The 22,155-nt window shown below is 51.6% G+C and overlaps 1 protein-coding gene across 1 annotated transcript; it reads right to left on the minus strand.

Annotated features, from left to right (window-relative positions):
* Positions 1-3,661: 3,661 nt before the first annotated feature.
* SP8 (Sp8 transcription factor) lies at positions 3,662-6,269 on the minus strand. Its single transcript, XM_062179220.1, has 2 exons — positions 6,249-6,269; positions 3,662-5,200 (listed from the first exon to the last, which is right to left on the minus strand). The coding sequence occupies exons 1-2, from the start codon at positions 6,267-6,269 to the stop codon at positions 3,662-3,664; spliced, it is 1,560 nt and encodes a 519-aa protein (XP_062035204.1).
* Positions 6,270-22,155: the final 15,886 nt, after the last annotated feature.

A 22,155-nucleotide genomic window follows, 5' to 3' on the forward strand; every position in this document is an offset into this window, starting at 1 on the left:
GTGAGCACCAGCAGCTTCTGGCGTTTCTTAATGAAGTTTTCAACATAAAACCTTCCAACCTTACCAAATCACACTCAGGATCCCTGGATCAGAGATCAGGAAAGTGAGGAAGGAGGCCGAAAGGGAGAGAGCCGCAGAAGGGAACAGGCACTCAAGTGTGGGTGTCCTGGGCCCCGCTCTCGAGGCTGGGCTGATAGATGCCGGTCTGACCCCTAGGTCAGCAACTCCTTTAACTCCACCTTGATCTGCAAGACCGGACGCTCGTCCCATGGTTCAGAATGAGACCAGCATCTGGCTCAGTCTGCCTCTGAGCGAGCCTTCGGCCGCGCTTCCGAAGCACCTGCTTTCCCACAGACAAAGCAGGGGGGAATCGTCATTTTGTACCCCTTCCTCTGTCCTCCCAAGAGAGAATGCTCCTTTCCCACCAAGGGCCACCCAGCGCACTCTGCAGAAATACTGCTAAAAACCATCAAAACAAAGTCCGTCAGAGCGACCCCAGTGAGGGGAAGCCCATGGAAGAAAGTGAAAGTTTGCACAGCTATCCAAGGCTAAGAACTCTCCCTTCAGACCCTAGCTCCTCCTCGTCACAACCCACCTCTCACACCAAATGTCGCTTCTGCATGGGATGCAACCGATATCATAAATGATCCCCTTACCTGCCGCTCTCTCCGAATCCCTCAGCACTGCAACTTTCAATTAAAAAGAAACAAGACTTAAAGTGTGTTCTGCGTGTTATTCCTAGGAAGAAAGTGACAGAGAGAGACTGTTTTATTTTTTTAACACCATGGCTGAGGGTTGTAGTACACTAAAGAATCAGAGCTAACTTGCTTGTCTAAAACCGCAGACACAGACAGGGTCATCAAGGTGACCGGTTACTTAGGCACAAGCTGCAAGGTTCTAACACCTATTTTATCCCTACCCGCGGTTTTTTCACCAGGATTTCTAATATTCCCCAGCATTCCGTGCTTTCATTTCTACTTCTATGGATCGCAACGACTTTAGATACATACATGATGATAGAAATGTTCCAGTTCAAGATGGAAACCCAGACTACACTTGAGAGGAGGACAAACCGAAAGAAAGAAGCTAAACTTATAAGAATCTGAACACACTAACTTTTTATTCAGTTTGATTCAAAATAATATTAATCTAATAGTGAAATAGTTCGATATAACATCAGTCAACATTTATAAGTACTTTAGATTTCAAAATATGGCTCGAGAACACCCATTGCTTAAATGCACTTAAACATAACAAGACAGCATTTTTATTGGCATCATGGACACCTATGAACAATACCCTAGTCAATAGATTAAGGTTTAACCTTCCTTTTCTTTGGTGGCTGTTTAGAGACTTTCAAAGAACAGATAACTCACTTCAACAGGAATCTCCGGCTGATATGCACCTCTACAGGAGCTCCAGCTAAGATGTGGAATGCCAAAAACAAGCTTCTGTTAGCTGGATGACCTGACAACAGAAGCCATCCCCTCAAGCCCATGTTTTCATTTTAGTTGCATTGATCTCCCAAGGCAAGGCTTGGCCTTTTAAATGCTAAAAGCAACCAGTGGCCCACAACCCAGCTCCAGCAGAATTTCTATGAATTGTTTGGTGACTTAGCACAAATTTTAAGGTCAGTAAGTCCTGATACTATGAGCTAAATCTACTGGTAAATAATTAATTATATTTCTCAGACACTATAATCTTATCTCAGCAAATAGAGAAAACACGGCTTTGCCAAATAGATCGGTCCAACTAGGTAACAGCTTAAAGGCAGTTATTTAAATATCACCACAAAACAGGGTTATATTATGTTTAAATTAGACATTTTACTGAAGATAAAATGCAAATGTCCATAGTTTTAAAAGAGGAAAAAAAAATACAAGTTAACTGACCTAGTCTTTTATCTGTTTATTAATACCATTTAAAATATTACAAATAAATCAATTACATTTCATGCATTTAAAATGCAAGTCTAAAATGTTCCAGAGAAAGGCTTTCATTTCAATGTGAAATATCCAAATTATTTCAACATTACAATGAGCAATTAGTTTGCAGAATCTGCAAACATTTAAATGTAGCATCAGGAGTGTTCATTAACATTTAACAATATTACCCTCAGGAAATACACAAAGGCCAAAGTTAGTCGAGTTTCACTTGGACAATTTATTTAATACATGGGTTTTGGTGGACCCAGTTATTATGAAATATAGGCGAACTCTCACTTCAACTATGCCTGAACTGCCAGCAAATGCAAATAAGTACATGCTCCATTAAATTAAATGTCATCCAACATTTATCAAATATTGTCTTAGTTACAGTTTGACACCTATCTAAATTCATATTCGAGCAAAACTCGGCCCCGAAAGTGCGTTGGTGGCTCTGCACCTCCAGAAGTGAGTTGAGAAAACTCGCAGCTCCTCAGAACTGCAACAATAACTCTTAATAGTTTCTCGTGACCAAAAAAAAAAAAAATCAAGTTTACGTCAGTATATTTTTCAAATATTTACTGGAAGTAATGTACAAGAAAAATACTATACAAAATCGTCTCCTGGACAACCTCCCACCCTGACTCTGGTGGAGTTCTGTTTAATTGCTAACCAATCTAGAACGATTCTCCAGTGGTACAAACCATTAGGTTCAGATATCGTTTACAATTGGGTTTTTTTTCCCCCTCCCCTATATTTTCCCTCTTTGGGCATTTAAACTACAGCCTCATCTGAAAGAAATGGTAGCCTCTTCGGTTGTTTATAAATTTAAATCCAAACAAGAAAAAAAAAAAACAGTTTAACCCTAAGAACTTTAACGAATTGCAAGAACTTACAGGAATGGGTTCTATACAAATTGACAGCTGGAATAACAACAACAACCAAAAAAAAAAAAAAAAAAAAAAGAATTGGGAAATTATGCCCGGGAGTGGTGAAAGCCGAGGTAGAAAAGAACACAGAGACAGTTAATCTGGTCTCACCGGAAAGGGGTAGCTTTGCATAAGAAAAAGACGCCTACCCCGCCCCCACCCCATAAGTGAATGCAATCAAAATAACTTTGGGATCAATATGAGCAGTTTCCAGAGAAAGGCTTCGCACTGCTGGAGGAAAGCCTATCTAGACGGGAAACCTAATGCAAGGGTGATTTTTTTTTCCTCCCTCCAGTTTTCTCATTAAAAAAAAAAAAAAGTTATAAAGATGGGGGTGGGGGAAAGAGGCTGTTGCAGCGACTCGCCAAGGACTGCACTATGCCGAAACTTGCATGGGTTCCACCCCGGGGAACAAAGGAGAAGACGCCGAGCTGGCGCGGGGAGGGCCCAGCTTGGCCCACGGGGGCCCGAGGGGCGCCCCGCCGGGCCTGACCCGCTCCCGCCCCGGGCTGGCCCCGGCCCCGCGGCCTCCCAAGGCCTCGGGCTTGGCTCCTGCTCCAGCACAACGTGCGGCCCGAGCAGCGGCCCGGCGAGGCGCGGGTGCCGGTGCGGGCAGCGCGCCCCGTGGGCAGGGGCGGCGCGAGAGCTACTTACATGGCGAGAGCCCCCTGTTACACAGCTAAGTCACAGAGGGGAGCGGGAGAAAGAGGGGCCGGGGCCGAGCGGCGAGCGGGGTGCCGTGGAGGGAGGCCGGAGCCGAGGCCCGGACGCACGGGGGGCAGCTGGGGGCGCGTGCGTGCGCGCGCGTCACTCGAGGCCGTTGCGGTGCCCGGGCTCCGGGGGCTGCAGCAGCTCCGGGGAGTGGCAGGGCGGGCTGCCCGCGGCGCTGTGCTCGCTGTCGGTGTCGCTGCCCTTCTTGCCGCCGCCGCCGGGGCCCGCCGCGCCGCCGCCGCCGCCGCCGCTGTGCGTCTTCACGTGCTTGCTGAGGTGGTCGCTGCGCATGAAGCGCTTGTTGCACACGGGGCAGGCGAAGCGCTTCTCGCCGGTGTGGGTCCGCAGGTGCCGCTGCAGCTCGTCGGAGCGCGTGAAGCGCTTGCCGCAGAAGAGCCAGTTGCACACGAAGGGCCGCTCGCCCGTGTGCCAGCGCAGGTGCGCCTTGAGGTGCGACGTCTTGCCGTACACCTTGCCGCAGCCCGGGATGTGGCAGCTGTGCAGGCCCTTGCGCCGCAGGCTGGCCCCGGCCGGGCCCAGGCGCTCGGCTTCCTGGCAGTTGGGGCAGTCGCAGGTGGCGCGGCCCGAGTAGCGGCGCGCGGAGGAGCGCGGGGAGCCGCCGAGCGGCGCCGAGGGCCCGGCGCCCAGCATGGAGCCGCCCGCGCCGGCCAGCGGCGATGGCGCCGAGTCCGGGTAGGAGCCGGGCAGCACGGGCTTGAAGCCGTCCATGAGGTGCTGGCCCGCGGGGCTGAGCAGGTGCGAGGAGGCGCCGCTGCTGAACGCCGAGTGGCTCAGGCCCGAGTAATCCGAGTTGTAGCCGCCGAGCGGCGAGTGCAGCGAGCCTTGGAGGCCCCCGGCGGCCGGGTGCAGCGAGCCGGGCAGCGCGGCCGCGCCGTTCGGGTTCTGCACGTCGATCCAGCCCGCGCCCACGTCCCACCAGCTGGAGGCGCCGGCCGCGCCCACGTCGCCCGCGGCGCCCAGGCCCGGGTGCGAGGGCTTGAACCACGACTCGTACGGGTGCGCCATGCCCACGCGCGGGTAGATGCCCTGCAGCCCGTCCACCGACGCGTGCACCTTGGAGATGAACACGGGCTGGTGCGCGCCGTCCTGCGAGTGCGCCGCGGAGGAGCCGCTGCCGCCGCCGCCGCCACCGCCACCACCGCCGCCCCCGCCGCCGCCCCCGCCGCCGCCGCCGGCCCCCGCCACTCCGGGCGCCTGGAACACCGCGTAGTCGTTGGCGAACGGCGAGCTGGAGGCGGCGGCCGCGGCCGCGGCGGCGGCGGCGGCGGCGCTGCTGGAGGTGAGCGAGAAGGCGCTGGAGCCCGGCGAGCCGCCGCAGCCGAACGAGTCGGACACCAGCGCTGCGGCCGCCGCCGCTGCCGCCGCGGCCGCCGCCGCCGCCGAGGACGAGCCGCCGGTGCGGGCGGCGCCAGACACACCGAAGCCCGCGAGGCTGGAGCCCACCACGTTGCAGCTGCCCGAGGACGCGGACGACGAGCGTTTCCAGGGGTGGAAGCCCTTGCCGAAGGACGACGAGCTGTCCGACAGCGAGGAGGGGGACGGGCTGGGGCTGCCGATCTTATTGCAGGTGGCGGCGAGCATGGCCAAAGGAGTGGAGCCCAGCCTCGGTTCTTCCTGCGGTTCGGGAGCAGAGGGGACGCGGTGGGGGAGGGGAGAGAGGCGCGTTAGTGCCCGGGCGGCTCCGGGCTCCCCCCTGCCCCCAGCCTCACCTGGCTGCCCCGCCGCACACCCCCGACTCGCCTGGCTGCCCCGGGCGCCCCGCCGCACACCCCCGGACTCACCTGGCTGCCACGCGGCGGGAGGGGACACGACGGGGCCGCCGGCGTGCGCGGGTCGGGAGCCGGACGCCAGCGCTACCCGAGGCTGACCGCGCGCTCCTGGCCTCCCGCAAAACGCCGGTGGCGCCGCGACGGGCCCCAGACGCTCGGAGACGAGCGCGCAAAAAAATGTCCGGGCCGCGGACGGAAGAAGTTTCCCGGGCCAAGAGCCCCGCGCGGGGTTGGCTTTGAGGAGCCGGTCCCCAGGCATCCGCAGGGCGCTTTGCACCGACCAGGGTCTCGTGCCCCGGAAACCCACCCTGGGCTGTGCACCCCCCCCACACACACCCACACCCAAGGCCGTTCGCTCCTCCTGCGTCTCCTTTTATTTTCTTAAAAAGCCAAACAAGAAAAATTGAATCTACAATCCTTTTTTTAAGAAAAATGAATTCAACGTACCTGCAAGACCAGGCGGGCTGGATTGAAGGGGAAGGGGCAGCCCCTGCGGTTTGCCCGGGGAGCAGAAGCCTGCTCTCGGCACCCCCAAAGTGTCGCGATTTCTTTTTTTTTTTTTTTTTTTTTTTGGAGTTTTTTTTCTCTTTTGCGCCGAGGGCTGGGCGCGGGTGCCCCGGGCCCAGAGCGGCGCGCGCGGCGAGGCGGCTGCTCCCCAAGCGCCCTGCGAACCGTCTCCAGCGCCGGAAAAAGTGATCTGCCCCCTCCCCCTCTTTCCTGTCTCCAAACTGCCTTGTATTTAAAGAAGGGGCAGGGAGGGAGAAAAAAAAAAAAAAAAAAACCTCAATAGAGCGAGACGGACAGCCCGTGGCCCGGCCGGGGCGGCGGGGACCCCCTCGGACCCGCCATGAAAGGAGCGCAATTAAAGCCGCGAGGACAACGCAGAGACTCACCCCCAGAAGTGAAGTTGCCATCCCACAAAAGCGCCCTCCGCCTCCCGGAGGATCTTTTTTATATTGATAAATCAGAGGCAGTGTTTTTTTTTTAAGAGGTGTGCAATACAATGATCAGTTCCGCCCATTCCGCCACAATTGTAGCTCCCTCTCCGGCTTTGAAGTGCCGCGGAGGCGCCGCCAGCCAATCGCCGGGCTCGCCGGGGCCGCGCCGCGCGCGCGCCGTGAGGTCATCGCCGCGGCCGCCGGCGCGCTGGGGGAGGGGCGGGAGCGCGCGCGGGGCCGGGGAGCGCGCGCGGGGGGTGGGGGCGCTGTGTGCGTGTGTGTGTGCGCGCGCGCGCGCGCCGCGACCCAGCCGGCCCACCGCCGACCGCGCGCGCACGGGAGGGGTGTGTGAGTGCGACGCAGCGGGGGTGCAGGGGACAGGGTGTGTCACCGGGTCTGCCCCACCCGGGGAGGGGGCGGGCGGCTACAGAGGAGTGGTGGCGTGAGAGGGCCTGAGAGAACGGGGTGTGAAGCGGTTGTGTGTGCACGCCCGGAGAGGGCAGGCGTGGGGGGAGGGCGCACGTTCCAGAGCTGGGTGTGCCAGAGCTGGGTGTGAATTCAGTGGATTGTGCAGATGGAGGGGTGTGTGCGTGTGCACGCGCCAAAGCTGGGTGTGAGTTTGTGCAGAGGATTATGTGTGTACACACGCGCCAAAGCTAGTGTAGGTGTGTGTGCACGCGGGAGAGGGCAGGGATGTGTGTGTGTGCGCGCGCCAAAGCTGGTGTGGGTGTGTGTGCAAGAGGAGGAGGGTGTGCACGCTCCAAAGCTGGGCCTGCATGTGCGTGTGTCCCACGGGAGAACGTGTGCCAGTACGTGTGCGTGTGCGCGCCCCGAAGCTGGCTGTTTGTGTTTGTGCAGAGGGACGCGGGTTTTGTGTGTGTGTGTGTGTGTGTGTACACGCGTGCGCCGAAGCTGGGTGTGAATTCAGGAGCCTGTGCAGACAGAAGGGGAAGGTGTGTGTGTGAGTGCACGCGCCAAAGCTGGTGTGAATGTGTGTGCAGAGGGAAGAGGAAGAGAGTGGGCGCGCGCGCGCAAAGCTGGGTCTGAGTTTGTGTTTGTGCAGAGGCAAGGATGTGCGTGTACGTGCGCTGAAGCCGGGCCTGCGTGTGCGTGGGTGCCACAGGAAAACGTGTGCACGCGCGCCAAGGCCGGGCTCTAAAGGGCGCGTGGGTGCGACGCGCTCTGGGGACTGAAGAGTGAAGCTGGCAGAAAGTTGAGCGACGCTGAGTGAATAAACGCTCGCGAGCGCTGCCACGGTTGCCAACTTCCTGGGGCTCGCTGTGCCTGAAACCTTGGGGCTCTTCCTTCCCGCACCCCCACCCCTTAACTTCCTGGACACTATCACACCAGTTTTGGGGGGGAAATCTTGACGCGCGTCTTCTCTCTCCGGGGCTCCCAGTAGGGGCAGAGCAGAGGGGCTTGGCCACCGGGGTGCTTTTAGGGGCGCGGCGGGGCGCGAGTGCGCCTGCGCCAGGCGTGGGGACTTTGATGTGGTCGCCTCCCCTCCCCTGCTCGGAGATGGGATTCCGCTTTGGAAGTGCGCGTCTCGCTCTGGGGAGGAGGTGTGCTTGTCCCGTGGCGTTGAGTCCATTTCAATACAAAAGGATTAGAGCCAGCAGGGAGAGAGGGCTGTTTTTCCCCTCTAGGTGAGAAGTTGGGGGGAATGTGGACGTATTCCCAGGAAACCTCAGGGCCTCTTTCTGAGAACCGACCCCGGGGCTTTGATGGGGAGCAGTGGGCTCTGTAAAGACGAGCGTGTGACAGGTCTTGGGCCCGCCTTTATCCAGGGTCTGTGTCTGCAGGCGTGTGCGGGTTAACAGGTAGGAGCAGTTGAGACTGGGTGGATGTTAGTCACTTGTTTGCCATTTGCTCTGTTCCTCGCCTTCGGAATAGTCATTGCAATTACTGCCACCACGAGGGACCTGCTTAACTCACAGAAAGCACAGTGTAGCAGAAAGTCCAGAGCCCTGCAGAATATTCCTACGCTTAAAGAAAAAAAGAGTAACGCATATGTTTCAGCAGTCACAGCTGCTCTTGGAAGTCTGGTTTTCAGTTGGTTAAAATGTGGCTAGCTGGGAGAAGCGTTCGGGGTTTATTTATTTTTATTTATTTATTTTTGATCGGGGAAACATTTGTATTTTACCGTTGCATCGCAGCTCCTGAGAGGTCAGAGGAACCTCCTGGGGTTTCCTGAGCTGCATTCGGGTCGTGTCGCTGGTGGGAATTTCCTGCAGGCGGCTGGTGTGAGCCTGTGTGTTTCTGACCCCGTTTTAGCATGTGGGGATATTGACTGTACATCACATGTATTGATTAAGGGGGGTAAGGGACACTCCGGTACCTTAAAGGAGGTGAGAAGTAAATTAATGAACTACTTGCTTTCTCCGACGGCTGACGCTTACCATAAATGTCGAGTTTCTCCCTGCATGAAGCTCCCAGTGATTTCAGCGTGTTGAGAAGGCGTGCCAGACCAGCCCAGAAGGAGGAAGGGGTGGGGAAGGAGGAACTCCGTTTAACAAATAAAAGAGAATTAACTTCATTGCTGTGGTCTTCTTCTGTAATGATATTCATTTAAAGGACCTAATACACTGTTCAAATTCGGGGCTTAGTTCTAGTCAATGCCGGAGCCCTCAAAGGTGGGGGGCGGGGGGAGATTCCCTCGTAGGAGTAGTTCTCCTTTTAGCCTCCTATCTTTTGGAAGGAAGGGGGCAGGACTAATAAAAAGTTAAATGCTGATTCCAAGAGTAAACAGAGGTGTCAACCACTGTTTGCTCAAAAAAAAAAAAAAAAGGTACCCCCCATAATTGCAATTTTTTAACTACCTAATTCTAAGATTTTTCACTTGTATAAATTCACTTGAGCTTCACATGTCATTCCTTCTATGACAGGAAATCACAATATCGGTTTGGATTTAATGAAAATATGGGGTACTCCAACCTGTGTCCCTCCTGGCTGTTAGCAGTTGAAGACCCTCACCAAAGTTTGTATGCACAACTTTCCTCAGGAATATATGCACAGACAAGTAGGAGAATATAAGCATATATTCTATTTATTCCCACTTTTAAAAAAAATGGAGGTGCTTATTTCATAGTAGCATTTGGTCCAAGGTTGTTTTTTTTTTTTCTTATGCTGCTCAACCCACTCCTCCCCAGCCAAAAGTGGTTAGTGTTTGTGTCACAGAGCGTAAAGCAGCAGAGTTAAAAAGACAAAAGAGCACAGTTTCATTGACCAGATATTAAAAGAACCCAACTTTTGCTTGGAGTTTCACTGAAACCATCTGGGTGGCGGCGGGTTCGCCACCAAGTCTTGCATCCTGAGGGATGTCTGTAACCCACGCACGGCGGAGCCAGCCAGCCTGGCACAGGTTTTCAGGGTCCAGAGAGTTCAGTGTGTCTTTTATGATATTGATCACTACCCTGGAGTATTATGTCATGATAATATAGACGTTGGGAATGGAAGAGAAAGAGGAAGTCCCCGGCTTCCAGACCTCATTAAAAGTTTCCCCACCCCAAGTGAAGCTTCCTGTGCTGCGGGGTGGGGGTGGGGGTGGGGGTGGAGTAGATGGATACTGTGCTGTTTCTTGCGAACCTGTGGGATCCGCTATCAATAAAGCTAAAATCTATTAGCATTCTGTATGCATCTGCAGCATAAATTTCATTTGAATTTCAAATTTAATAAACCGGGAGGTTTTTAATCATCCCTGGTTTTATTTGTTTGATATTAACATGCTTATTGACCGGGTCTGGTGACCAGTTTGATCATTACAGGACAGCAAAAAGTTAATTAAAACGACCACAGCCCCTTAATCATATCATCTGTCTCATCCGTGTCGCTCTCTTTATTACCGGTGATGATGGATAGTCTCCCAGATTAATTTCTCTGTTTCTTCGATTTGGACAACAGCTTTGGGGACCTAATTTACATCCTGGGAACAACTTGCTCGAGTATATCTAACACCTTGCAGCTACAATATACATCAACATCTCCTGGACGGCGCGGGCGAGGAGAGCCGCTCCGCAGGCGGTGAGAGCGCGCGGCTAGGCCCGCGCCTGCAGCCCCTCGGGCTTTCACAACTGAAGACGCTGGCTGGACCGGAAAGCACATTAAGGGGCCTTCGATCCCTGCTTTTCCTTTTTGGGGGGAGGGGAGTTGGGGAGTGAAATATGCCTCCGCTGTTTGGTTAATAGATTAAAATGTGTAGATACAGCCACGAGTAAATAAAGCCATTTGTAACCATTAAGTACAATTAGGGATTTATAGTCGAAACATCAAAGTACCCGGGCTTTCAAGGGGCCGGCCACGCACCTACAACAAACATGGTTTTGAACGTGTTAAGTGTGGTGGTCCGGTATGTACACAGCGCGAAAAGAAGGGGGAAAAAATAAAATAAAAACAAAAGTCTAATGGAGAGAAAGGAAAAGGATGCAAACGCGCTGCAGCGCGCACCGCCGCTGGGCGCTGGGCTCCGAGCCCCGCCGGCCCGAGCTACGGCTTTCGGGCCGCGGACCCCGAGGACTCGGTGCGTGCGGCCCCGGGCCCTGACTGGGTGCGGGCAATTCGCGCGCCCCCCCGCGCCGGCCACCACCGAAAGCATCAAGGCGCGGGTTGGAGAGCCGAGCGCCGCTGGCGGCTGCGGGGAGCAGCCGGGGTTTGGGGGGCTTGGGGAAGTGGGGTGGGGAGTCGGGGGATAGGGGTCCTAGGTCCGGAGCTCTCAGGTCCAAGTTTGCTTCCTGCTGAAAAGCGCGCGGACCTGTGGATTCCTGAGGGGTGTCCCTCTGAGGCCCACTGCGGCCCCCCCTCCGCCCCCACCCCGGCTTTGCTAACATTTCCTGGGAAGAGAGGAAAATAAAAGCCCCTGGCTGGTGGCAGATTGTTGAGCCGTAGGTGGGAAGGGATCAGTCGGCCAGAGCCGAGCGAGGGCTGTATTTTCCTGATTGGAAAATGGGAACTTCCACGCTCAACAATGGCCCCTATTAGGGAGGTGATTCGGTTTCAAACTGTCCGGCCGCCTTTACGGCTCAGGCCTGACTTTCCTGCAACTGCTTAATTGGATGCATTTGCTGACCACAGCGAAGCCGCCGCGACTCTTGCTCTGCTCGCACGGGAGCGCCTTTGCCTGGGTGCCTATGTTTTATTCGTGTAAGAAACGGCATCACTTGGGAGATTTTTTTTTTTTCTTTCTCTGAATGGAGTCGATATTTTCTCAGCTTTTTACGCTTTACATTTCTTCTCTGCCAGTCAAAACGTGCAAAAGTTAGAAACAGTTTCATTAAACGCGATTTACCCATCTGAGTTAGGCTACCAGCAGCCTCGATTTCCTTTCGCTGGGGTATTCAAATTGGGTATTTTCATGGTACAAAGAGAAGGACTTTTCCTGCGTGTCAAACAATGTTGTTTGGGAATGGGCAAGTTCCTAGGTAGGACAGACACCAAGGTAATTTACACAATAGGTCTTTGGAATCTCCATCTACAGGGTTAGCCTCCAGTGCGGGGAGAGAACACAGGTTTTGTATTTTATTGCCGGCTGCTGCTCACGGCTTCAGACTCTGCTGCTGTGTCGGCAGGCCAGTTCTACAGGCAAGCTGGACTCTTCGGTGTATTTCATGTTCAACTCTCAGCCAGCCCAAAGATGAAACTGATACTTAATCCCAGGGCACTTGGTATGTCTCCTTCCTCCTGGAAATGAAGGAGACAAGTGAAGGGAAAAAGAGTTTGGGTATTGGGGGTATATGGGGTGTGTGTGTGTGTCCTTATCCTTGTAGGAGGCCAGAGAAAAGCCGAAGCATGGACATCCAGATGAGCATGGTGTCTGATTTTTTTTTTCCCAGAATGGATTTGTGGCGGCTGTTTTCTCTTTTGGTATTATATATCACTTTCTCACTGCTAACGCAGAGAGTTAAAAACTACTAAATTCTTATGTGCCACACTATTGATTTCTTTTCATTCTGTTCTGTTGCGAGAGGAGGGAATGCTCCCAGATTACCCCGTCGTCTGCTCCAGACGGTTGACAACTGCAGTCACAGTTTCGGGAAGATAAATGTTACTTTGGGAATTGTGTTTAATTACAAATAATCTAGGATCTGCTTGGGGCTCCAGGTTTAACCACACACATGTGTTCAAATCATTGTACAAGGTTTACAAAGGGGTGCTATTCTTGAAAGGATATATAATTCGCTTTCTCAAAGCAGAGGGAAAACTGGGGTGCTGCTGCTGCTTGGGGTTTGTCAATAGACCAAAATAACCACCACCACCAATGAAAAGGTGGGGTACTCACGAGACTAAGGGGAAAGAAAATGCTCATCAGGGTTTACCTTCAGGTCCATTTTATTAAGTTGAAAAGCTGCAAACAAGCTATTCTTTGTTGCAGTTCTTAGAATCCCTTACATCAGTCCCCTGGGGTAGTGAATATTGTTGATTTCTTTCATCAGTTTATATATTTCTGCAGGAAGTTTTGTGGATATATTTCCCCCATGGTTTACTATTATTATTATTATTTTTACAGTTCCTCTTGTAATTCAGCTGCCACCTTTGTGTGTGTGTGTGTGTCTTTGCTTATATGGCAGCTCAATTAGTGTTGTTTGTGTGTGTGTGTGCTTGCTTTTTTTCTAATAGTCTTATTAACAAGAAAAAAGGTGGCGAACAGGTTATTCTCTTCACCTGCCCTGGCTGTAGGAGTAAGATGAGCAGCACTGAACAGATGTCCCCATTTAAGCCGCTCTTTTCCCACATGCCTGCTGGATATTGCAGGCGCACAGGAAGCTCGCTTCAAACCTGGCCCATTTCAGGCCATAATGGCCACGTTATTTCGGCCCACTGAACACGAACAAAATCGCGTGCTTTAGAATCATTCGACTCCGAGTCCAGGAAAAGCAGGGGGTGTGGTGGCAGTGGGGGTGGCTAGGGAGGGGTGTGCAGGGAGGGGGGGGCGATTTCATCTCAGATCGCAGGAAGAGAACTTGCTCAAAAGAATTTTTCCCCAGCAAATATGGTATAATTTACTGCGCAACTCAATAATCCGAGGGGCAATGCAAAAGCCCTTTGCGTTGTAAACCGCTTCTAATTACCTGCCAGAGCAATTAGCTGACTATCACGAAGAAATTAGATCGCTCAATGTAGCATAAATAATGCGAATAATTTTGTAAGAAGAATGGAAAGCGAGACCTGGTGTTTCTTTATAAGGAAATAACACCTCGTACTGTACAAGCCCTCCATGAACACACACTACTGTCGAGGCATGCATGGCAATGAGTCCGAGCAGGAGCCCCTGGCTGCGGTTCAGCACTTTTTCCGTTTACGTATGCGGGGTGAAAGTCGGCTTCCAGGCGCTCGGGCTCCAGCCTTCCAGCTCGCGGTAATTAACACTTAGCGACTTCAGTGGGAAAACCTGTTTTCCAGATGATTTTTACAATGCAGCTTTATGTCTCATTTGGCAGTTGAAATGGCTGCAGTTGTTTCCTGGCCTCATCTCTACTATCATCTGTTGAGCATATTTTGCTTAGAATATTGACTCCCAACCAAAGTTTGGGTGCAGGCTTTTGCTGACTTTTATTTTCTTAAGAAGCAGGGCCATCAGGAGCCACTTTGGAAAGACAGGAGGGCAAAGAATTATTGTAACGACGTGTAAGTGCCAGCAGATTGCTGCTTGGCCAAAGCTCGGTCGTAAAGTATTGTTGGAGCGTTTGGTGGGTGCGCACTTGAACGCTGTAGTACAGATTTACCCAAAATCGCATATTATGTTAAGCTCACTTCCTTTGAGTCTTTCCTGGGTGGGGGGTGGGGGTGGGGTGGTGGTGAAGGAAAGCAGGAGAAAAGCCAAAACCCAATTTTGGAGGAAAGCTGAACACACATTTAGGTGTTGAAAAGTACTATCAAGTTCTTGGAAATGTACTAGGTGTGTAGATTATGAATGAAAAAACAGCTTCAAAAGATGATTGGAAGACACGTGTGAGAACGCCTACACACACACACACACAGAGAGAGAGAGGGGGGGGGGCTGTTGCCCACATTCATTGGTGCCAAACCCTGCCTAGGTGAAGGGAGACGGGAACCCCTTTCCCTGGTAAACGGGGTGGGTCACCTGTTTGGGTCGATCTGAATCAGCCAGGGGCGCTTGTGTGCAAGTCTGTGTTGGCGGCAGCAGAGTGCCAAGGGAACCGGATTTTTCATGGTCCGGGTGAGCCCCACTCCTCACCAAGGGGTGGGTCTGGCGCTGCCTCCCACCTGCCTTCCCCCATCCCTAGTTCATGCCTGCACATCAGAAGCTTTGGCCCAGGTCATCTAACGAGTGTCTTCACAATGGATTTGAGTCAATCTGATAGGCTTTCACAAGGGTCTTGGCCCGAGAGCAGCACACATCCAGGTTCTTCCCCCTGAGAATCGTCTGATTGTGGATGGAGACTGAGGGGATCCAGGTCATTCATTAACTCAGGGTGAGGTCTGATGAGGTTAGTCGTGGAGTCCTTTACAAGCCCTTTCCGTGGAGAGCCGCTGGCCACCTCAGTCTCAGGGCTGCAGGGTTGGAGGGAGGTGTGTGGCTATGGAAAAGCATGCTCCTACCCTACCCAACCCTGGCTCCACTTACAGGAAAACGGCTCCCAGTTAGGTGTTGGAGCTAACGTGTCCACATCAGTTCTTGGAAACTCTGGACAGGACGCGCTAACCACTGGGTTCCAGGGCGTCAGCTTGAAGCCAAGCCAAGTCCCCTCTTCCAATCCCAAACAGTTCAGCGGCACACTTTTATTTACGGTTTGACAGGTACCAAGTCTTGTCCTTGGGAAGGTTGGGGGGTCATTACTTTTGAAGAGGAAATAAAATCTGGGCTCTTGTTCATCCCCCAACACCCCACAACCACACACTCCACCTGGCTGAATGATTTCAAAGCTTCACGTCTCCCCAACACTTCCTAGCCCAGTGAGGGCTGTGAAGAGTCTCCTCACCTTCAATGACAAGGCCCCTGCTGCTACCCCACGGTCACACAGAACAAAGGCCAGGGGTGCAGGCAGCTGGGAAGAGAGGACCAAACTTTTTCCTGTTGAGGAGCGGGCAATCAGCCACATCATCGAGACAGTGCCTCCGTCCCTTGCCTTTGTCTTTCTTAAATGCTCTCGCTCTCTCTCGCTCGCTCTCTCTCGCTCGCTCTCTCTCCCTCCTTCTCTTCTTTCTTCCCTCTCTCCTTCTCCTCCTGTCTCTCTCTCTCCTCTCTATTCCTCCCTTCCCTTTATCTTTTTTTTTGGGGGGGGTAGTAGGGGAAATAAACTGGACTGATTATTGTCATGTCTGTAGTTACTCTAAAAACATTTTCCAAAGGCGGCCTCTTCAGGCAAACACATTGGTCTTTGATCAACACTGAAGAAAGCAAACACGGGAAGAACTTAACCCACTTCTCTGGAGTCTACACTCGGCATTTACAGCCCTGAAGTGGAATGCCCATTACCCCGGGAAGGGAGGCTATTAGTCGAAGAATTCCCCAGGCTTTCCAAGTCGCTGACAGTATCTAACCTAGGCAGTACGTGCTTCCCCTTCAATGAAGCTTCCGGGTGGAAAGCCGGAAGGTGAGACGGATATTGCTCACTGTCGGTTGATTTGATAAAAATAAAATGTTACGGATAAAAATGTGGGGAAAATGCATACTTTGCCTTCTTTGCGTTCGAGGCGTTCTCTGATCTTAGAGAACAAAAAATGACTTGCAGAAATGAACTCTGAGGAGAGGTGGCAAACTAGCAAGCACCCAAGTCAAACCCAAAGCAGCTTTTTTCTTTCTGCTGATTTTTCCGATCGACTGGAATTAGAATATTAAAGAGTGGTTTGGGTCGCATTCAGTGTTTCAATCCGCTTTAGAAAAATTAACTGAAAATGGGTTCCTATACACGTACAGTGTTTAAAATTTCAAAATAAGCCTCGGACGGTCACGGGTAAGTTTACCAAACGCTTGGCTGTTGCTTTACCAACTAAGCCAGAACTTTCTTAACTTAGGCTGCAGCCATCAGCATCTCGTCCTGCCCCTCAGCTACCTCGGTGAGGACTTGGGAACTGAATTCCAAAACGGCTCGGGCACGGACGGCGGGAACCGGCTTTGCTACGCTGCGGGAGGAAGCTGCGGGCTTTCAGGCCTGGTTCACCTGCGCCAACAGAGGAGCCGCGCTTTCGTCCCCCCGACCCTCATGTCGGCGTCCCCAGCGCCCGGGGAAGCTAGGGCTCACGTTGGTGCCCAGGCCGCGCCCGCCTGAGACACCAGGTCCGCGGACAGGCCTCGGGAAACGCGAGGCAACCGGCGCTCGGGACGCTGCGGGGCTTGGAAGGACGCAGCGCGGCCACCTGCCCAGTGCCCTCCAGGGAAGGCGGTCGGCTCTGTCGGAGCGGGCCGGCACAGCAGGCCCAGCACAGGGGCACGGCGGCCGTCCCAACGCAGGCCCGCACGGCGCCCCGCAAACCACAGCAGCGCCGCTCGCCAACCCCGGCCTCGGCCTCCTCCCCGCCCCGCCGCCACGTTCCCCTCCGGCGCGGGCCGCCCGCCGCGGGGCACACGCGCCCCCGCCCGCCCTCCGGGGGCCCGGGCCGCGGCGGCCCCGGGCGCGGGAGGAGGAGGAGGCGGCGCGGGCGCCGGGCTCCGCCGCGGCCCGGCCCAGCCCCGCCCCGCCCCACCCTCGGCCCTCCCCTCCGCTTAGCCGCGCTCTCCCGCCGCCGGCTCCGCGCTCGGCCCGGCCCGGCCAGGGAGGCCGCGCCGGCTCCCGCCAAGGGGGAGGCGCCACCCCGCCCCGGGGCGGTGGCTGCGCGCGGGGACCCGGGCCGGGCCACAAAAGCCGCTCTCGGCAGCCCCGGCGGGACGGAGCCCGGTGCGCCGCGGCCGCGCCCCACCCCTGCGCTCAGCCGCCCGCCCCGCTCCTCCCCCTGCCCTCCTCCGCGCCCACCCCCCGGGGCGCGCACAGCCCCCGCGGGCGGGAAGGGGCGGCCCTCGGGGCGGACAAAGGGGCCGGCCGGGCGCGGGGGCTGCGGCCGGCACGCGCGGCCGCGGGAGGGGCCCGCCGCGCCCCGGGGCCGCCGACCTGGCCCCTGCCGGGCCCGCGGGCGCGTGCGTGCGGGAGGCGCTCGCGGCCCCGGCCGCCCCCACCTGCTGCCCTCGGCCTGCGGGGCTGGATTTGGAAGCTGCAGTAGAGAGATTATCCTGCGGGCTTTCTGTCCAGGTTGCACGTTAGGCTCGCCCCAGGTGGCCCCCTCCCCCGGGGTTTCCACTTCAGCGAGGGAGGCCCGGGAACCTGCATTTCTGCACAGGTTCCCACGTGACGGACAGCCCCGCACGGCCCCTGCGCGCGGCAGGGGCGAGGCCCTCCCTGGGGATCCCCCCAGCGCCCCGCGCAGGCTGTCCTGGCCGGCCTCTGTGGTCACTGCACCGGGAGGCATTGTGGACCGGCCGGGCCGGACGCTGGGGCGGGCTCGGCTCGCGAGGGTCCGGCCGGTCGAGTCGTGCGCTTCGCCGGCCAGCACCACATCGGAGCACCGAGCAGCTCCCGTGGGCCGTCACCGCTGTCTTCCAGGTTTTTGGTTTTTTTTGCGATTTTAAAAATCCAGCCCTGTGTTCACGTTTTCACCGTTTTGGATCTTTACTCGGGGATCTCCGCGCTCTGAAAACAGAGCAAAAGAATTAAATGACAGAGGAGAGGTTCTAAGGAAACCTTTTTTTTTTAAGGCCACCGAAAATTTCTGTGATGTTTTTTAAAAAGCGTAGCTATATATGTACAGGGAACATAAGGACTTTTAGGTTAAACGCATGTCCTCTGAAATCTGCTCGCTCCGGAAAAAAAATAAATAAATAAAAGCCGGTTTGAGAACTTCATGTGGAATGCATTTGACTTTGCAGCGCTGTGCGAGTGCGCTGAGAAAAACTCCGGAAAAGAGAAGCGCTCAACTCTCTGATCCCCAGGGTCGTGTTAATCATCCAGCCTGAACCTTGTCGTTCTCATTGTCAAACACTTAGGTTCTCTCAAAGGGAAGAAAGTTGGGGACTTGCATTCACTGGTTTTCAAGAGGAGATTAAACACAAAATCGATTTAATGGGGCATCTGTAATCTTAAATACAAGAAGTCAAGAGCTAAAGCTATAATAGAAAGGTTAGCCTTCCTCCATTGTTCACGCCATCTAACTCATATTTTTGGAACTTAATTATCAATGAAAGCTAAAACGGCAAGGCAATACAGTATAGGCAAATTACAAGACCTTTTACTTCTCCCAACTGGGTTTAAATTGCAAATCTTAACACTGAACAGTGTGCTTTTGGCATTGAATATTCAATACAGTGAAATGCGTTTTAAGCGAACCACCCAAGGGCCCAGGAACATTTGCTTAATAATGATACTGTGCAATTCTATAGGGCCTTTCAGGCAAGCATCTCAAGTGGAATGCTCCTTAACTATACCCTGCATGGGAAACCTTGGGACTATTTTAAAGTGCTCACTTAAGGCCTATTGGAAAGGATCTTTTAATATAGATTTCACAGTATGGTTTTAAGAAATGAGGTACTGCAGAGTTTTCAGTCTCGGGGGTATCATATTCATGGGGATTTGATAGGTACTGAATATTTATTAGTTATTTTATATGAAGCTTAAAATGTACATTTCCCCCAACTTTGTTCTTTGAAAAATTTCAAAAGTTGAAATAATGGTACAATGGCACATTTCATTTCAAAGCACACTTGCATTCCCTTTACCTAGCTTCTGCAATCTGAACAATTTTGTGGCAATTGCTTAGGAATTCTCTCTACATAAATAGATGTTTGATTAGAGAGAGAGAGAGAGAGAGAGAGAGAGAGAGAGGCAGGCAATATCCATCCATACATGGGTAGACAGGTAGATGTAAGGACATAAGTATTTGCTTGTTTGCTTATTCATGCACACACATACACTTCTCTTCCAATTCACTTACAAGTAAGTTATGACATCACTGCACTCATTGCTAAGTCCTACAAAGGATACTTGAAAATTAAGAATGCAACCATAAACCATAATGCCAACATAAAGAACACACTGTTATCACTGAGTTTTTAAAAGCATGCCAATTACTTAGTGTTCGTGTTCACAGTGTCCATGCATTTCATCGGTGTTATGTGAATTTAGGAAGTGAGACCAGAGCTATTCTGAAAACAAACAATTCTGAAATACTCTTCTGTAACATAAGCATCTTGCAATTTTCCCACCTGAGATTCTGATGAAGGAATTACTTGCTATATAAACAGAATTCAAAAATAATTGAAGATACAAGGACGTGTGACATTCAGAATACAAGCAGGACATTTATATTTCAATCCAAACCAAAAATAAAATATGCTTTTACCTTAATTAATGTTTGATCTAAATTATCAGAATAATTGTCCTAATTATCCACTTCATTTTGCCAGCTAGTGTAGACTTGACCAAAGTGAAAATAGCATTGGCAGTTATGTACTCTGAGAAGTGTATGTAGACAATTTACATAATTTAACCAAAATGGCTAATTAATTGGTATAATCATGGGTGTCTAGGCTTATCCTTTATGGGAAGGTAGGAGAAGTAAAACCTCTCATTTTTCCAACGGTGGCCCCCTCTAGCTTTAAAGATATGTATTTTTTCCTGCATTGAATATTTTTACATTCTTAATTGTAAAAATATTCTCACATATTTTTATAATATAAACATGTTAATTAAAAGTAATTAGCCAAAGACTATCAAGTAGATCTTCTTGTCTATTGCAAGTCCTTGAATTATTACATAACTTAATGTGTGATTTGTACCACTTTGGAAAACATATGTAATTACATATTTATCTCTGTAGTGTTAGTGCCTTATACTTAATATTCACTCATTAGCATTATTCTCTTTTCTATAAAAAAACAACTTCTAACTGCGTGAAATTCCTAAAGCTTAAAATCATCTTACAAATAAATGTAGATGAATTTTTGCAGTTTGCTAGGTGTGAAATTCATACAGCTCTATGTAAAAATTAGCAGGAACAATGAAGTTATTTTTTATGATTTATTTGAAAGGTAGAGTTACAAACAGGCAGAGGCAGAGAGAGGTCTTCCATCTGCTGGTTCACTCCCCAGATGGCTGCAGTGGCTGGAACTGCGCTGATCCGAAGCCAGGAGCCAGGAGCATCTTCTGAGTCTCCCATGTGAGTACAGGGGCCCAAAAGCCCAGGCCATCTTCCATTGCTTTCCCATAGCAGAGAGCTGGATTGGAAGTGGAGCAACTGGGACTTGAACCAGCACCCATATAGGATGCTGGTGTTGCAGGAGGTGATTTTACTCGCAGTACCACAGCACTACCCCTAATGTTTTATTTTTATGTGGTTCACATTTTTTAAAAAAGATTTATTTATTTATCTGAAAGGCAGAGTAAAAGAGAGAGAGGAGAGAGAGAGATAGAGAGAGAGGAAGAGGAAAAAGAGAGAGAGAGAAATTTTCCATCTGCTGGTTCACTCCCCAAAGGGCCCCAATGGCTGGAGCTGGGCTGATCCAAAGCCAGGAGCCAGGCACTTCCTCTGGGTCTCCTGTGTGGATGGCAGGGCCCCAAGTACTCGGGCCACCCTCTGCTGCTTTCCCAGGCGCATTAGCAGGGAGCTGGATTGGAAGTGGAGCAACTGGGACTCCAACCAATGCCCACATCACAGGAAGCTTGTTTACCCGCTACACCACAGCACTGGACCACATTTTTAAACATGAGCCTTTCTACTACATTTCAACAAAGATGTCATTTTCTAAAGCTACTTTTCAAGGCAAAGCAAAAATGTTGATGAGTGTTAATCTTATTAAAGAACTGCAGTATGAATTGGTTTAATTAGAACTTAAGATTCAGAAACACAGTCTAAATTATGATACATGATTTTCGACAACTTCTAACGTTTCATGTCTCTGTCCCTGAGAAATATATTGTTGATCAACTGTAAGAAATTGAGAATAAAAATGCCAATAAATAAAAAATACCTTCATACATTTGAAAATGTTATATAATACAATAAACCCCAAATTATAAATTGGGAAAACTAGTTTCTATTCCCAGCTTTACTGGTTTTCTGTTTTAAATCTGATGACATATCATTTACTCTTCCTGAGCCTCAGTTTGCTAATTTATGAAATAGTGATATTACTGCCTTGCCAATTCCACAAAATCGCTCTGAGAACCAATGAGATAATACATGTATGTTCTTCTATGTATTGACTGCCTATTCAACACAGATGTAAGCAATGGATGCTTGATTTCAAGATATTTACAGTCCCTGAGTAGAAGAGCAAAAATGCAGGAGGTCACCATTGCAACTTATGGTGAAAGTCAGGATGAAGCTCCTGGTTCCTGGCTTCAGCCTGGCCCAGCCTCAGCCATTGTGGCCATGTGGCGAGTGAACAGCACATGGACAATATCTTTATCTCTCCCTCTCTCTATCCTTCTCCCTGTGTATCTCTGCCCATCATCACAGCAGTAAGTTAAGCCACCGTTTTCAACCCTGGCATTCCATATCAGAGTCCCAGCTGCTCTGCTTCTGAGTCAGCTTCCTGCTAATGCACCTGGGAAGGTGGCAGATGATAGCCCAAATGTTTGGGACCCTGCAATCCACGCGGGAGACCTGGATAAAGTTGCTGACTCTTGGCTTCCACCTGGCCCAGCTTTGATTGTTGCAAGGATTTGGAAAATGAACCAGTGGATGGATAGAAGATCTCTCTCTCTCTCTCTCTGTCTCTCTCTCTGCCTTTCATATAATAAGTAAATAAGTAAGTAAATAAACATCATTTTAAAATAAAAAGTAAGCTAATTTCAGTGCAAAAAAAAATCGGAATCCACACTTTTTTCAAAATACCTAGTTTTTCATGGCTTTTTTTTGATGAACTCTCATATTTGTTTAA

The sequence above is a fragment of the Lepus europaeus genome, chromosome 20 (assembly GCF_033115175.1).
Source record: "Lepus europaeus isolate LE1 chromosome 20, mLepTim1.pri, whole genome shotgun sequence".
Taxonomy (NCBI): Eukaryota; Metazoa; Chordata; class Mammalia; order Lagomorpha; family Leporidae; genus Lepus; species Lepus europaeus.